The 16,626-nt window shown below is 42.3% G+C and overlaps 1 protein-coding gene and 1 long non-coding RNA gene across 2 annotated transcripts in view; one reads left to right on the top strand and one right to left on the bottom strand.

Annotated features, from left to right (window-relative positions):
- Positions 1-16,626, bottom strand: part of LOC309388305 — a 393,048-nt gene that overhangs the window by 79,503 nt on the left and 296,919 nt on the right. The window lies entirely within an intron of this gene.
- Positions 5,830-16,626, top strand: part of CPD (carboxypeptidase D) — a 51,042-nt gene continuing 40,245 nt past the window's right edge. Inside the window, exons 1-3 of the mRNA XM_081945384.1 lie at positions 5,830-6,607; positions 9,870-10,117; positions 15,320-15,462. Of these exons, the coding sequence (XP_081801510.1) occupies positions 5,937-6,607; positions 9,870-10,117; positions 15,320-15,462 (1,062 nt within the window). The 5' untranslated portion in view covers positions 5,830-5,936. The remainder of the gene's footprint in view (positions 6,608-9,869; positions 10,118-15,319; positions 15,463-16,626) is intronic.

Here is a 16,626-nt window from a genome sequence, read left to right as displayed (position 1 = left end):
GGCCAAGTGCTAAGGCAGGACTTCCCTCAGACTCTCCCTCCCTCTCATAATCTTCCTTCCTTCCTTCCTGCACTGATGACGTTACCTAGCAGGGAGGGGTGAAATGCTCTGAAGTCTGCTACCGGTTCGCTTCGTGCGTGGATGTGCGCTGTTTGCCCGAACCAGTAGTAACAAATTGCTACTAGTTTGGGCAAACTGGTAGTTTCGATAATCAGCTGTGCCACAATCAGCTGTGCCGTGAGATTTCTAATTTCTAATCGCATGGCACAGCTGATCGTTGGAACTACTGGCATTTTTTACTACCGGTTCGGGCAAACTGGTACAATTACCCTTCCTTCCTTCTTTCCCTTCCTTCTTTCCCTTCCTCCCTCCCCCCCTTCCTTCCTTGGTGACGTTACCTAGTTGGGTCATGAGACGTCTGCCGCGATGGTCTCCTGCAGCCTTTTGCCAGCGAAAACGTACCTTGGGGGAAACATGTGCCGTGTTTTTGCTGACGGAGGGGTGCAGGAGGCTGTCATGGCCGAAAATGGGGCGGGGTTTGTGTGTGTGGCCCCCTCGAGCTCCATTTTTGCTGACAGAAGCACTGTGAGCTGGTCCTTTGCTGTTTCCGGGCCACTCCACGGGCCAGATCTAAGTACCCCATGGGCCTTGAGTTTGACACCCCTGGTCCAGACGGCATGAACACGGGTCACTGATCCAAGGAGACGGCCTGCATTTTGGCTTTAAGTTGGCCTCACTTGTGGCATAAACCCAGTGGTGAAATCTAAAATATTTTGCTACCAGTTCTGTGGGCGTGGCTTGGTGGTGGTGAGGGTTGTCATGTGACTTGGGTGGGCATGGCTAGGGAGTCATGTGACTGTGATATCAAAAGACAGAAACTCACTTTAACAATGTCCTGCTTGAGCAGGGTTGGACTAGATGATCTCCAGGCCCCTCCCAGTCCTGGATTATCCTCTGAAGCTGCTTCTAGTGCCAGGATTGTAGTCCTTCCTTCCTGTCCTTTTTCCATCCCTCCCTTTCTTTTTCTCTTTCTTTCTTTCTTTCTTTCTTTCTTTCTTTCTTTCTTTCTTTCTTTCTTTCTTTCTTTGCACCCCCCACCCCCTCAGTTTTGGCCTAGCAGGCCTCAGGGAAGCCTGCTGGGAGTAAAAACGGACACACAGACACACCCCATCCCTGGATTTCCGGAGAACCTGTAGTAAAAAAAAATTCTTAAAAAAAAAAAGATTAGCTGTGTGACGTTCCATCATCGGAACTTTAAAAAAATACTTTTTAAAGTATTTTTTTACTACCAGTTCTGGGAACCAGTAGCATTTTTTACTACTGGTTCGGGCAAACCAGCCCAAACCAGTAGCATTTCACCCCTACATTAGCCCCAGCTGCCCCACCCACCCAATGGAGAAATTACCTCCCGGGGTCAATGCCTCCTGCCCCTCCTGATGGGTTGCCTTTCTGGATTTCACAGCAGCTGATTCTCTCAAGGACGATCCTGCAGAGTGAAGAGTTAGACAGAACTTAGAATAAACGTTATTGTCACTTTGACTGTCAGGCCTGCAGCCATCTTTTCTTTTAATTCTTTGGCCTGCCACACTTTCTGTTATTCCTTTATGCCTTTTCTATGGTGGGAAAATGGGAGGGAGGATTGTATGGAGTTAGATGATAGGTAGCCAAAACAAAATTCCTTTCTAGAAAGCCAAGGTCATCCTTTTGTCTCTGCACCTCTGCACCTGACCGGAACTGGATGGGTGGAAGCTGCCAGCATGGTAGTGGGAGATTGGACCATGGGATGGGACTTGTGGGTGTGGGGCAAGATCTTGAACTTTCAACTGGGTGGGGAAAACTGGGAAGCTTTCAGATTCGGGTTTTCCCAGATGTGCCAACGTGGCTCTCTTGATCAATTGGAATTTTGAGGAATACTTTGCCTTGGACTCTGGTTTAATTGTGGATGCTATTTGGAACCCTGACACTGTGTGTATGTGTGTATGTTCCAGCATAACTCTGGAATGCCTCGAGCAATTTCAACCAAACTTGGTACATAGATGACTTACTCTCTGGAAATAAATACGACACCCCTAAAACCCCTTGGGGTGTGTGTTCTGTTAAGACACAGCCTGTTGTGCCTTAAATGGCTTCTACTGTACTGCCATAAAATGGCTCCTACTGTACAGCACATTGGAGTTGCCATGGTAAAAGCTTCACAGTACTCCACAAAGGGGGCTCCCTCTAGTAAGGGGGGAAATCCAACATTAGAAATTACGTTTCCTATAATCTTCTCCACTGTCCTCACCACTTTCTGTAGGGACTTTCTATCTGAGGCGCTGCTGCCACAAACCAAACAGGGACGGAGTTTGTTCAAACGCTCTCCATCGTGCCTCTGTAAAAAGTGGCCAGGACGGAAGGAAAAAGATGCGCTGTCCTCATCTAATGCAGGAAATGCAGATGCCTGTTTGCATGCTTCCCTAAGGATGGCATGTGGGGAGAGCAATTCAGTTAGTTATCTGTACCCCCAGATACTTAATACTGTTGACACCTCTACAGCTGCATCCTTGATACCAGGGGTAGGCTGCTACTGGCCTTACTGCCGGTTTGGCGCACAAATTCTTTTGCTCGGCGTGCATGCACATTTGCACCCAAAAAGGTATGCGCATGCACATGTTAGAAAAGGGGAAAAAATTTAAATTTTTGCAATGAAGATTGTTCTGTGCATGCACAGAAATGAAAGCTAAGATGGCACCACCGCTGCTAGAACCAGTTTGGGGGCGTGGCACGGCGAGTTACTACCTACTTGGCCGAACCGATAGAACCCACCTCTGCTTGATGCCGAGTGGAGTATGGCCGTGCTGTCTCTTTCTAAAATCTATGATGATCTCCTTTCTTTTATTCAACATTTAGAACCAAGTTACTATTATTGCACCAGTCCACCAGAACCTTCACCTCTTCCCTACTGTGTTTCCTCAAAAATAAGGCAGGGTCTTATTTTCTTTTGACCCCCGGAAATAAGCACCTGACCTTATTTTTGGGGAGGCCTTATTATTTTTGAGGTGCAGGAGGCAGCGAGCGTGGTCACCTCATGGCTGCTGCTGGATTGCAATATTTTGGGGGAGGGCTTATTTTAGCGCATGCGCTCAAAACTCCCTGATTGGGCTTATTATCCGGGGAGGGCTTATTTTCAGGGAAACAGGGTATAAGCATCTTCATTGTTGTCCTGGATAAGACCCACCACTGCTGTGTCACCGTAGGTGGGAGAGTTTTGGCTTTTAAGTCTCTTGCTGTCCATCGGAGGAGCCAAAGATTGGGCAACCATTTATTTGGGATGGTATAAAGCAGGCGATCTCCAAGCTTGGACACATTTAAGACTCGTGGACTTTAACTCCCAGAATTGCTGGCTGGGGAATTCTGGGAGTTGAAGTCCACATATCTTAAAAGTAGCCAAGTTTGGAGTCCCTGGTTATAAAGTCTGCAGCCTTGGGCAGGGGTTTGGATTACATCAGTGGCCCCCAATCCTTTGGGCCCCAGGGACTGGTTTGGTGGGGAAAGGTTCTTCCAGCAGGTTCTGACCAGTTCTGGAGAACCTGTAGTGGAAATGTTGAGTAGTTTGGAGAACTGGCAAATACCATCTCTGGCTGGCCACGCCCCCATCTATTCTTTGCCTCCCGGTTCCAGCTGATTGGGAATGGGGATTTTGCAGTATCCTTCCCCTGCCACGCCCACCAATAACACCCACAGAACAGGTAGTCAAAATTTTTGAATCCCACCACTGGGCCAGAGGGCCCCTGATTTCACATGCTGCCTGCATGCCACAGATGGGGGGTTGAGGATCCCTGGACTAGATGACCTCCAAGATCCCTCGCAACCCTAGGATTCTAGGTTATTCCTAGCTAACGTCAAGTAATTTCAGTAAATCATGTAAAGACAACTCCATCTCAAACTTGTTTATCTTGGATATTGAACCTAAATGAAAAATGGATATATATTGAGTGGATTTGTGTGTGTGTGAGAGAGAGAGAGAGAAAGAGAGGGAGGGAGGGAGAGAGAGAGAGAGAGAGGAAAAGGGAGAGGATGAAAATATCCGAGAAATAAAATCGCTGCATATACAGACACACACATACATTTTAGCATGTGTATAAAAAATAATATATATATATATCAGAGCATTCTGAATTCCTTTGGGATTGTGGTTGGTTTTGCCTGTTTCTATGATATGTACCCAGGGGAGCCAATTTGGTGTAGCGGTGAAGGCACGAGGCTAGAAGCTCGAAGATGGTGAGTTCTAATCCTGCCTTAAACACGAAGGCTGCCTGGGTGACTTTGGACTCTCTCAGCTCCAGGAAGAAAACTGCAAGGACTGAACCAGTACAGGTTAGTCGTTGATTTATGACCCAAAATTTCTATTGCTAAGTGAAACATTCATTAAGTGAGTTTTGCCCCATTTTACGACCTTTCTTGCCACAGTGGTTAAGTGAATCACTGCAGGTGTTAAGTTAGTAACATGGTTGTTAAGTGAATCCGGCTTCCCCCATTGAACTTGCTGGTCAGAAGGTCGCAAAAGGGGATCACCTGAACCCAGGACACTGCAACTGTCATAAATATGAGCCAGTTGCCAAGTGGCTGAATTTTGATCACACGGGGATGCCGGAGTGGCTGTAAGTATGAAAAACAGCCTTATCTCACTTTTTTTAGTGCCATTGTAACTTGGAATGTTGTAAATGAACTATTGTAAGTCAAGAGTACCTGTAGTTGCTACGTAGGAGTCAATAGTGACTGAAAGACACAAAAAAGAAAAATGTACCTAAAAGCAGGATGTCTCTTGCAGAATAATTAAATGAATTTCTTTTAAAAAAATACTAATACTAAATACTAAAAAAGACATTAGCTCAAGTGCAATTTTTGTGAATGTTTTTTTTTAATTGGTATTTTTCTACTGGTACATAAAGCAGATCCTGAAAATAAGAGAGGAGTGTTTTATTTAAGCTTCATTTTGTCTCGCATAAGCCACAACTCTTCCCACTGTGAAACTCAATTCACTCACACATTCAGAGAGAGATGCATTTGACCCAAGGTGACCCTATCAACTTCACAGCCTAATCAATGGCGTCGTTTACCTGCAAAGACAATGCACAACTAGTTGCAAAAGGTGGAAAAATAATCACGCTCAGTGTTTTATTGTATTTATTTATTTCGTTTATACTTTATTGTATTTTTTGCCTGCAACCTTCAGATAAACGCAATTTTCAGGCACTAATTTAAACTCCAGTGAAGCCTAGCATTATTTTTCAGAGAATCTGGCCCTTTAGCACGAATAAACTATACCTCCCTCTATTTTTTAAACTGATATTATTCGAGAAAAAGATTTTAAAATAATAAAACCAAGTTTTCCAGATTTTTCCCAATTCCGACGTGACTATACCGTTCACGTGAAAAGAGACCCGTTTGTACCTTAGGCTCCGCCCGCCGCCACCTACTATCACCCTTCTCATTGGTCCTCATTAATTATTCCCGCCCAGCTGTCCTTGGACCCGCCTTCTACCCCGGCCTCCCTTGCATTGACTCCACCCCGCCACTTGCTATCGCCCTTCTCATTGGTTATCATTCATCATTCCCGCCCACCTCTCCTTGGGCCCGCCCCCTCCCCCTCCTCCCTTACGTCACCCCGCCTTTCCACGTATCGTTCCCCATTCCTCTCCACCTTGCGGCGATTACGTCGAACGAACTATCCCCACCCCTTTCGGGTCCCGCCCTATCGGCTCTTAGCCCGCCTTCCACCGCGACATCCTCGCGCCCTCATTGGCTACCTGAGAATCTCCCTAGTGGATACTTTCACGCCCCTTTGCGATTGGCCGGCCGCTCTCTTCCCGGAGCACCAATCGGGTGTCGAGTTACCTCAGGAGCGTTTTCCTCGCTGAGGCGGCGGAGACCTGTCAGAAACGAAGCGGGGCGTTATGGCGGGTCGAGACCGGCGCGGCGCGACTTGGAGGCCATGGATTCCGCTCCTTTTGTTGCTCTCGTGGCGGGGCGGCGGGGCCCGCGCGGCGGCGCATATCAAGAAGGCCGAGGCCGCCGCTTCTTCTTCCTCGGAGGCCCCGCATTACTTGGACGAGGCCGAGCTGGGCGAGACGCTGAGGCGGCTGTGTGAGGAGGAGGCTCCGCGGGGCCTGGCGCGGCGCTTCTCTATCGGCCGCTCCAGCCAGGGGCGCGAGCTGTGGGTGCTGCGCCTCAGCGAAGGCCTCCCGGGGGACGAAGGCGCGGACGGCGGCGGGCCTCCCTTGGCGGGCCGCCCTCAGGTGAAGCTGGTGGCCAACATGCACGGCGACGAGACGCTGGGCCGGCAGCTGCTGGTGCGCCTGGCCCAGGAGCTGGTGGCCGGCTGGGCCCGCGGGGAGCCCCGCGCCCGCCGCCTCCTCAACGCCACCGACCTCTTCCTTCTGCCCAGCCTCAACCCGGACGGCTTCGCGCGATCCCGGGAAGGCGACTGCCAAGGGACCGGCGGGAGGGAGAACGGGCGCGGCCGAGACCTCAACCGCAGCTTCCCCGACCAGTTCGGCGCCGTGCAGCCTGACCTGGCCGCCGTGCCCGAAGTGCGCGCGCTGATGGAGTGGATGCGGCGCAACCGGTGAGCAAGAAGAGGAGCAAGACGAAGAAGCGCACGTGGGGGGCGGGGCTTGCCGGGTCTGCGCTTTGAAGCGCCGCCTTGTTGCTAGTGGTGGCCACGCCCCCTCATTTAGGGTTTAGTGTGTATAGATGTATGTAATACACACACACACACACACACACACATCAAAGCACCTGGTATGCCGAAATATGGGAAGGAATAACTTGAAATAGATGTATACTAGTCTCCCTTTATTTATCAGCACAAATGCAACACACACACACACAAATATATGTGTGTGTGTGTTGTATTTGTGCTGATAAATAAAGGGAGACTAGTATACATCTATTTCAACCTATTTAGGTCTCATCAGCTAGCCATACCCTTACTGGGAATCGAACCAGGGCTGTATTGCATATTAGGCTGATGTAATTGCCACTAAGCCATAGGTTCTCTTCCTTATCAGCTAGGCCAGGGAAATAGGTATGTATTTGTGTTATTGTGAAATAGGTATGTATTGTGGGCAGATATGTATTGTGGGCATACCAGGGGTTGCAACACAAATACATACATACACATATACATATGCATATATATATATATCCAGTGTTTGCACTGCCCAACTCAGAGGGGCGTGGCCACCACAACTAGGAATAATGCAGCACTTATTATTTAGAGTGTGTGTGTGTGTGTGTGTAATATATACATATATGTACATACATGCAAACACACATGTCCTTGACTGGCAGTCCATTTAGTGACCATTCAAAGTTGCAATGGCACTGAAAAGTGACTTACGACCACGAGGATGCTGCAACAGTTGTATGTGTGAAAAATAGTCATAAATCACTCTTCAGTGCCATAATAACTTTGAACGGTCATTAAATGTAGTGTAAGTCAAGGAATATGCACACACACAAACGTATATGTATATAGATGTGTATATATAGGTTGTGTGTGTGTGAGAGAGAGAATATTTCTAGCTCAGGGTTGGCACGAGAGATCCTTGGTGCTTTCTGAGCTTGCTTGTTTTCTTGCAGACGTTTCATGACCCAACTAGGCAACATCATCAATGCCAGTAAGGAGTTTGCTGTCAGTTTATATTCTTATGCCTTGCCCTGTCAAGTGTTGGTGGGGGTGGTCTTAGACATTCTTTGGTTGGATTGTTTCCTGTTGGCTTCTTTGGCAATTTCTTGATTGGGGTGTTGTTTACTTGATTGGTAGTCTGATGTTAACCTTGGCGTCAATCTATGCTGATCTGGGTGCTAATTGCTGATGGAGAGATTTTTGGGTTCCTTTTGAGGCTGAGTGACAGTCTCTTGCCTAGTCTATATAGGTATTGTTAATATCTATGTGTCTATTGATGGCCGATTTGATGGCTTCTGGAAATTCCCTGGTGTTTTGGGACTTGGCTTGGTCCAGAACAGTGATGGCAAACCTTTTCGGCACTGAGAGCGTGCACACACTCGTCAGGGCCGCTACCCGGAAGAGGTGCTGCCCATGGGGCATGTATGTGCCAGAAAATGATCTTCCGACCAGTGAGTCTTTCAGTTACTGGCGTGCATGCACACTTGATGACCAGCTTGCCAGCGTGCATGCTCATGCTGGAAAACGGAAGACCAGCTTTTCCAGTTTCCGGCACTACTGCATGCACAATGGTGTCATTGCATGCATCATCACACGCGCATGTGTGCCAGAAACCCGGAAGAGGAACGGGCAGCGCCACATGTGCCAGGCAACATGGCTCCGTATGCCACTTCCGGCATGTGTGTCATTGGTTTGCCATCACGGGTCTAGAATGTCATATTTTCCCAATGAAACTATGATTAAATCTGTCTGTACATTGTGAAATTAAATGTAATGAAACATCTGCAAGAAAACAAGCAAGCTTAGAGAGCACCAAGGACCCCTCATATATTTATATATAATATAAAAATCTAACACACATTTATTTATATATTTTGCTGGGCTCTTATGACTCTATAAGTTACATAAACGTTATTGTCATTTTTTGCATACTGACATTGAAATGAAATGTTGATGCACCTCAATAACTTAAGACCATCGGCATACCTAATATTCCTTCTTCCTCCTGTTTCTCCCAAAATAACAATCCTGTGAGGTGGGTTGGGCTGAGAGAGAGGGACTGACCCAAAGTTACCCAGTTGGATTTCATGCCTGAGGCCAGACTAGAACTCACTGGTTCCTGGTGATTGGCTCAAAGCCACCAAGCTGCCTTTCATTGCTAAGTGTGGACTAGAACTCTCAGTCTCCTGGTTTTTAGGCCGGCACCTTGACCAGAAGCCAAACTAATGGTTTAAAATAAATGATCATTGTTTAGTGTGTGCTTGTTTTGACGTGCATACGAGTCCTATTTTCTCTTACAATAACCTTTCAAAAATTGGAGTCACCCATGCAGCTTATTAGCTGGGGAGAGGACACAACCTGCGTCTCCCTACTCCTGGTCAAGTATTGCAATTTCTCCACCACCCTGCAATGGTTCTGAGGCTGGTAGTTAGGGACTTGTGTAGAATCCCCCAAGGAGCCGAAAGGAGAGTAGAATGTGGGTTTCCCTGCTCCTTGTTAAGCTCTTTCACTCCCAGATCAAGCAGGCCAAGCGAGAGGGATTGACTTAGAATCCCCCAGGTCATTATTTATTAAAATCTATATGTCGCCCATCTCGTTGATAATGTGACTCTGGGAGGCTTACAGACAGGACATATTAAAAGAGGTTTGTTGTTGTTTTTTACTAACAGTGAGGACAATCAGTTGTGGAGGCTGGACTAGAAGACCTCCAAGGTCCCTTCCAGCTCTATTCTGATTGATCTTCTTATGAATGCTTTGGTTTTAAAAGTAGCCTATGAATAAATTACTGAAGTAATTAATAAACATGTGAATCCTGTTCATAATTTTTCAATATATAATGTAATGTTCTGGTTGGCACATAACTTCTTAAAAAGATTTTTTTTGATGCTAGCTTGCTTAACATTGAACGGTATCATATCCTTTTTGCACTGCTGGAAAGAAAGTAACAAAAAGAACGGATATTTAAATAAAGCTAGAATCCCCTCCTCATCTTCTGCACTCGATCTGCTATATTTAGGGCATGCCCCCTTTTTCATTGTGAGGTTACATAGCTTTCAGGCATCCATTGACGTTTCTGCAATTTGGTTTTGCTGCTGCTGATTCAAATACAACTACTTTAGTAGGAAAATAAATACTCTTTACCTCCAAACTGTTGAGATTTTGATTAGTGTTGTTCTGTTGTTGTTTTTAAATACAGGTTTGTGCTTTCTGGGAACTTTCATGGGGGAACCGTTGTTGCAAGCTATCCATTTGATGACTCAAAGTCACACAAGTCCTCTGGGATATACAGTAAATCGGCTGACGACGAAGTTTTCAAATACCTGGCAAAAGCCTACGCATCAAACCATCCCATTATGAAAACGGGCACCCCAAACTGTCCTGGCGAAGAGAAAGAAACCTTCAAAGATGGCATCACCAACGGAGCTCAGTGGTATGATGTAGAAGGTAGGTTGCTCAACTGAGTTGGTTGCCAGCTAATTGAGCGGAGTCTTGATGCAGAGCGGCATAGATAATGTTGGAAAGAAACTGCCTTATAGAGAAATATGCTACTGAAAAGAAAGTATCCTAGCAACAGGGCCAGTGGTGGCTGTTGATTCTGCTTGTTTAAATGTCAATGTTGTACCCAGTAAAGCAACATATCAGGAAACCATCAGGTTTAACTAGTATAACTAATTCTTGAGTTACAACCACAATTGAGCCCAAAATTTACGTTTTTAAGTGAGACATTTGTTAATTGAGTTGTTCCCCCCCCCCTTTACGGCTTTTCTTGTCACTGTTGTTAAGTGAATCGCTGTGGTTGTTAAATTAATCATTGCAGTTGTAGTAAACCAGTTGTTAAGTGAATCTGGCTTCCCCATTGAGTTTGCTTGTCAGAAGGTCACAAAAGGGGATCATGTGGCCCTGGGATACTGCAACCGTCATAAATATGAGCTAGTTGCCAAGTTTCTCAGTTAAAATCATATGAAATGGGGATGCTGTTGCAGTGGTTGTTTGAAAACTGGTCATTAGTCCCTTTTTTCAGTACTATTGTAACTTTGAACTGTCGCTAAATGCACTGTTGTACGTCAGGGACTACCTATACTAGGGGTGTCCAAACTTGGGAACTTTAAGACTTGTGGACTTCAACTCCCAGAATTCCCCAGCCAGCCTGCCTGGGGAATTCTGGGAGTTGAAGTCCACAAGTCTTAAAGTTCCCAAGTTTGGACACCCCTGACCTATACGGAGCACATGTTAAGCCAAAGCACTTGTAGTATGGCTTGTTTGGGCATTTTGCAAATGGTTGAGGTTCCCTCTGGATCCGCAAAGTTAGAAGAATGCTATACATTCCACTTGAAGATGGATGGATGCAGCTGGTCTTATTCTGATTAATATGGGAGACAGGTTGTCCCACAAGTAACCAGGCCCTGTGGCATGTCGGCTTTAGGAGGAATAACCAGCACTTGGAATTGTGCTCAGAAATAAACCATCAAACCAGCTTGTGAAGCAGAAGTGTTGCATGGACATATTGAACCATGCCTGCACTTAGGACCAGTTGATGTTTCTGGGGGGTCTTCAAGGGTAGCCCCACATAGAGAGGTCAAGCTGCGAACTGACAAGGAATGACTGATGGACTGAAGGTCTCTTTGATCTAGGAAACACTGAAACTGCCTCCCTCAACATCTGCCTAGGATGTACCATAGTTAGATCCTGCAGGGTTGGCACACTTCCAATTCCTTCAATTAAATATTATCTATTGGAACTATGGAAATGTGCCTTCTATAATAGAACCTTAAAAATGACACACACACCCCAAAAAAACCTAGGAACCCCCCCCCCCCTCTTACACACACATATACTGCTGTTGCTTCCAACTCTGTTATCCTGAATTCTGCTTGTAAGAACCAGGTTATTCATCCAGGCCTTTCACAATGAAGAATGAGACCCAGGCTTCTGTTGCAATCATTTATGAAATACTCAACTGCTAGAAAAGGTTGTAAAAGATTGCATGTAGAAGAGCAGGTAAACAAAGAGAATATCATATTCCATTCTTATGAATAGTAAGGTTTCCTTATGAAGAAATGTAGATACGTTGAGGCAATTAAAACTAGTTGTGCTGATGTCTCTATTTGTGACAGATGTTTCCATGGCTAAATTAGGTGCTTTTGGTGTTGCTGTTGATAGTGCAATAGCATTGTGTGTTTGTTAGTAGGATTCACCGAGTTCGGGATTTTTTTACTTTCACTGTGAGTTGTATTGGGTCGTGGGGTGCACAAAGGGAGGCTCAGCCAATCTCATTGTACACATGTACTCTGACAATAAAGGTTTGAATTAAATTGAACAAAGGATTGCATGTTAGGCCAATAGTTAGCTTTGGTATAGCAGCTGAACAAGTATGTTCAATTAGTTAAAATTAGTTGTGATCCTGAAAATACATACAGCATCACAAAAGAACATCTAAGATCTAACCGAAATAATGTTTTAAAATATCTGTACAGGATGTGTTTGGTAGTTGATTTCTTATGCAACAGACATTTCTAATGTCAACCTATATATTCCTGATTTCTTTTTTTTGCAATTTTGCTGTTGGTTTTATTGTCTTTATATGTGTGTGGGGGTGGGGGTGGTGTTATTAAAGTTTAAATAATATAATTGTTTTACATTTGTAAGCTGCCTAGAAATGGTAGCTTTAATTTAGCCTATAAATTTGATAAAATTAAAAATAGATTGCATTAAGTATGACTTGTTGCTAAGTGTTTTGATTTAGGATTTAGAGTCTCTTTATATTATTCTGTTAAGTAGGATTAAAGAAGCATACATATTTTTTATTCTAATTAAATGCTCTACACCTAACTATCCTGATTTCTTTTTCAATAACTTCATTTAAATTAATGATAAACCAATTAAACAACCACATTTCTAAGTCTAATTATCAAAATAAAATTAGTTCATTGTTATCAATGGAAAAGAAATAGTATTTTGAAGCCATGAATTATGCCTATTAATAGTTTAATATAGGGACTTCAGTAATTTTGTCATAGGTAAGGTAGGTAGATGTCAGATCTAATGAGAAAAATAACTTTTTATCCTAATAAAGTTAATGATTTAATTTTAATAATTTAAAATTTAATAATTTAGTCAGCAGATTTTTACACTAGCCAAATGTCTTATTTAAATAAAACCATCTCTTTTTATCAGTAATTATTATCTCCTTTTCCTGTTATAGCCCCCATTTCTCTCTTTCATCATAGAGAACACACCCAAATAGTAGAATAAGATATGAACTAATTATATTTACAAAGATTGCTGGGTTTAATGTACCATACAAGGAAATAGAATGAGTAAATAGTTGTAAAACTTAAAATTATTACTCAGCTCAAACCAGGATATCCTTGAAAAAGCAGGAACCTTTTTTGCATTTACAAATACATCTGTTAGGTAGAAAACTATGAATTGTCGATTAATTCTTTGCTATCATAACAGGAAAATGCATGTTTTTATATATAACAAGCACTGTGATGCCCTCCAGGTATTTTGAAATAAAAGTCCCACAATTCCTCATTTATCATAAGGCTTCTGATGGGAAACATTTTTTAAAGTATACTGCTATAATTCACAACATCTTACAATTAACAAGAACAATATTAAAATATCACAAACCTAAAACTCATAAAACATCAGTGTCACACCCCTGCTATATTTTATGGCAGTGGTAATAATAATTGAAACAATTGTTATACCTTCTGGATCTCATTTTCTCTTTTGCTTTTTCCTTCTACTTCATTTTTTTATGCAATGCTTTCTTAAATTGTAGTTCTTTTTAAAAATGTATATCACAGAGACCAGCTGTTCCCAACCATGTTTCCTGATTCCCGCTTTTTATACTTCACAGCATTTATTGGCTAAACCTTCTTGCAATCTGTTTCTCTCTTCATTAAAATAATAATAATGTGACAAACTGGCACTCCTCACTTTTATAAGCAGATCTGTTAGTAGCTGTGAACTTCAAAACTTTTGTGTGTTTGCTTAAGAGAAAATCTTCCTTGGCACTGTGGTATTTACAGTACCTCTTTAAGTCCTTTTGACAGTTTCCCATGTTACATGAAGCCTATCATCTACTTGGAAAGTTCCCACTGTCCATCTTAGATATGAATTCTGAGAGCCTAACAATTGAAAATTTAAACAATATAATGAAATCTCTACCATTCTAGACATAAGACACAGCACTAAAATACTCAGAGCACATTAACCCAGACACACCTATATTAAGCTCATCTAGCATTCTGGCTTGGTGTCTGGCTTTAGCCAGGTCTTTGGAACAACCATGACCTGGAGAACTGAGATTCTGTAGTTTCAAAGTGATCTCTTACTGTTATGATTGCAAAACATACTGATTATTTCCCTTATCTAGATTTTTTTCCTAATCATCAAAACCACAAATGGGTTTTTTTTTTGTTTCATGCAAAAAAACTATAAAAGTTTTCCAGTCACAAATATATTGTCTTTTCTCTGATTGATCAAGTCAAGTTAGCCATCTGTGCAAATTCCATCATTTTCACCATCCATTCCTGCATTGTGGATAGTATTGAACTTTTCCACTTTTGAGCATATAGTAATCCCACCACAGTTGTCCTCTGTAAAAACAGAGTTCTGTGTCTGTTTTCTAGCTGTTTGACCATTATAAGTTACAGTGTTGCTGGAACTGGGAATGGTTGCTAAATGAGGCAGTCGCTAAATGAGAACTACCTGTATATATTTTTTCACATTGTATTTTAAATGTGCCAAGAACAAGGATTTGCTATATGACTTTGCATGACAAGAGCAAATTTTGTACTTGTGCAGGGTGCACCTTCATCTGTTTACCTTTCTGCCACCAAATTTGGCACTCCTACTTTGAAATCTAGAAAAGTTATTTTGCTAACCTTAAGAGTTAATGTCATGTTAAATTAGCTTTGGAACAGGGACACCTTGTTTTTCAAGTTATGATTAACTTTTTGGGGACTTCGGATAGGTACATTCTTTGGGACTTTTGATAGGTACCTACTTAATAGGAGTATAATAATGATAAAAATGGGGAGGGAGATACACTTTACTATTAGTTTTTCAAAAGAAGAGTGTGTATGTATATGTCTGTCTGTCTAGCTATCTCTTATTTATCTACCCACCCAGCTACCTACCTACAATCCCACCCTTCTTTGAGTGAAATGTAAATTATATCAATAAGGTATTTAAATACATTTAAATTAACAAATATTTCAATAATATGGTAGAATTGAAAGGTTAGTCCAATTCTAAGCATCATATTGACCTACTGAAGAATAAAAAGGGAAGATGAGTATAATAAAATACCTCAGAAATAATGAAAAATCAGGACTCCTATATATTATTAACCTGTTAAGGTTTTTTTTGTAAACATCACATGTGACAAATAAGGAAGTTGCATGATCTCAAAATTCCAATTGTTATTTTTAAAGTAGCAGACACCTTTCTGGTTTCTCCTAAATGGTCCTTTGTTTCTTTGAAAGTTGAAACTTTTTTTTCTTCTTTGCACAAATGGGTTTTCCTGCCTATTGAAAAATGCTAATTTGAAATCATGTGAAGAGAAGTCTGTTGATGCAAAAGATTGTTCTTTGCTTAATTATTTCATGATTCTTTCTTTAAATTCCTTAGGTGGAATGCAAGATTATAACTATCTTTGGGCTAACTGCTTTGAGGTCACATTTGAACTTTCCTGTTGCAAATACCCACCAGCTTCTCAGCTTGAGCAAGAATGGCTGAATAACCGGGAATCTTTGTTCACTTTCATTGAAAAAGTAAGGTGTGACTTTAACTCTCTTCTTGACTATTTCAGCAAAACAATTCATGTATATTTGAGTCAGTCTTTGTTCTGGAAAATGAATAGACTTTATTCATCTCGGTCTGGGCTTTTTTTGCCTGTAGATTTTGAATATGCTTCTTGTTTGTCAAAATGTCAGCTCTGCCTAATCCCTTTTGACTCATATATTGGACCAAGTACAGAGTCTTTAATGTTGGTATTATTATTTTGTGACACACATATAAAGCTTAGCATGATTCGTACCAAATGAAATAAGAGAAAATGTAATTGTGGTGCACCAAAATTCAGGCAATATTTAAAGAGAAGGAAGTGTCACTGATCCATGTTTGAATTTCTTTGTTTCAAATCACAAAAAGATTTTGGTTTAGAGGTCTAGACTAAGCTGTAAATAATAAGTGTGTTTGGTTTTAGCAGTATTGTAATTTCAGTTCATCATATCATATTTATTAAATTAATGGCTAAGCAAGCCATAATCAGATCTGTGTTAATCAGATCTTTGTCTCGGTTTCTTATCACTCTTAACACATTTAACAATTACCCAACTAAGCAGGGAATAAGTAATTTTCCCCCCTCACTCAAGTTCCTTTTCTTTCATTTGCCCAGAGTAAAGGCATCTGGTGGATCTTCACAAGCTTTATCCAGTGTCACTTATATTATCTAAATTCTCTCAGATTTTTCACTGTAGCTGCCTGTGTGTGCTCAGAAATATTCAAGTATCTTAAAAATACTTTATCTCAAGAGTTACACGTAGTTCTTTCAAAGTTACTTCCTGTCCTGATCTCTCTTTCATATCTAAAGTCAACCCTGGTAATTATGCACACATCAGACTAAATGGTACTGCTTGTATTGCGCTATTGATTACAGGTAATCCTCAACTTACAACCACAATTGAGCCTAATATTTATGTTGCTAAGTGAGAAATTTGTTAAGTGGATTTTGCCCCATTTTACGACCTTTCTTGCCACCATTGTTAAGTAAATCACTTCAGTTGTTAAGTTAGTCACATGGTAAATCTGGCTTCCCCATTGACTTTGCTACTCAGGTTGCAAAAGGGGATCACATGATCCCGGGACACAACCATCCTAAATCTGAGTCAGTTGCCACGTGTTTGAATGTAAATGTCAGGGATGCCTCCCTTCAA

The sequence above is a fragment of the Natrix helvetica genome (genome assembly GCF_964273705.1).
Source record: "Natrix helvetica genome assembly, chromosome: 2".
Classification (NCBI taxonomy): Eukaryota; Metazoa; Chordata; class Lepidosauria; order Squamata; family Natricidae; genus Natrix; species Natrix helvetica.
The sequence above is the reverse complement of the archived record's forward strand: the minus strand, read 5'-3'. Positions and strand labels throughout refer to the sequence as shown.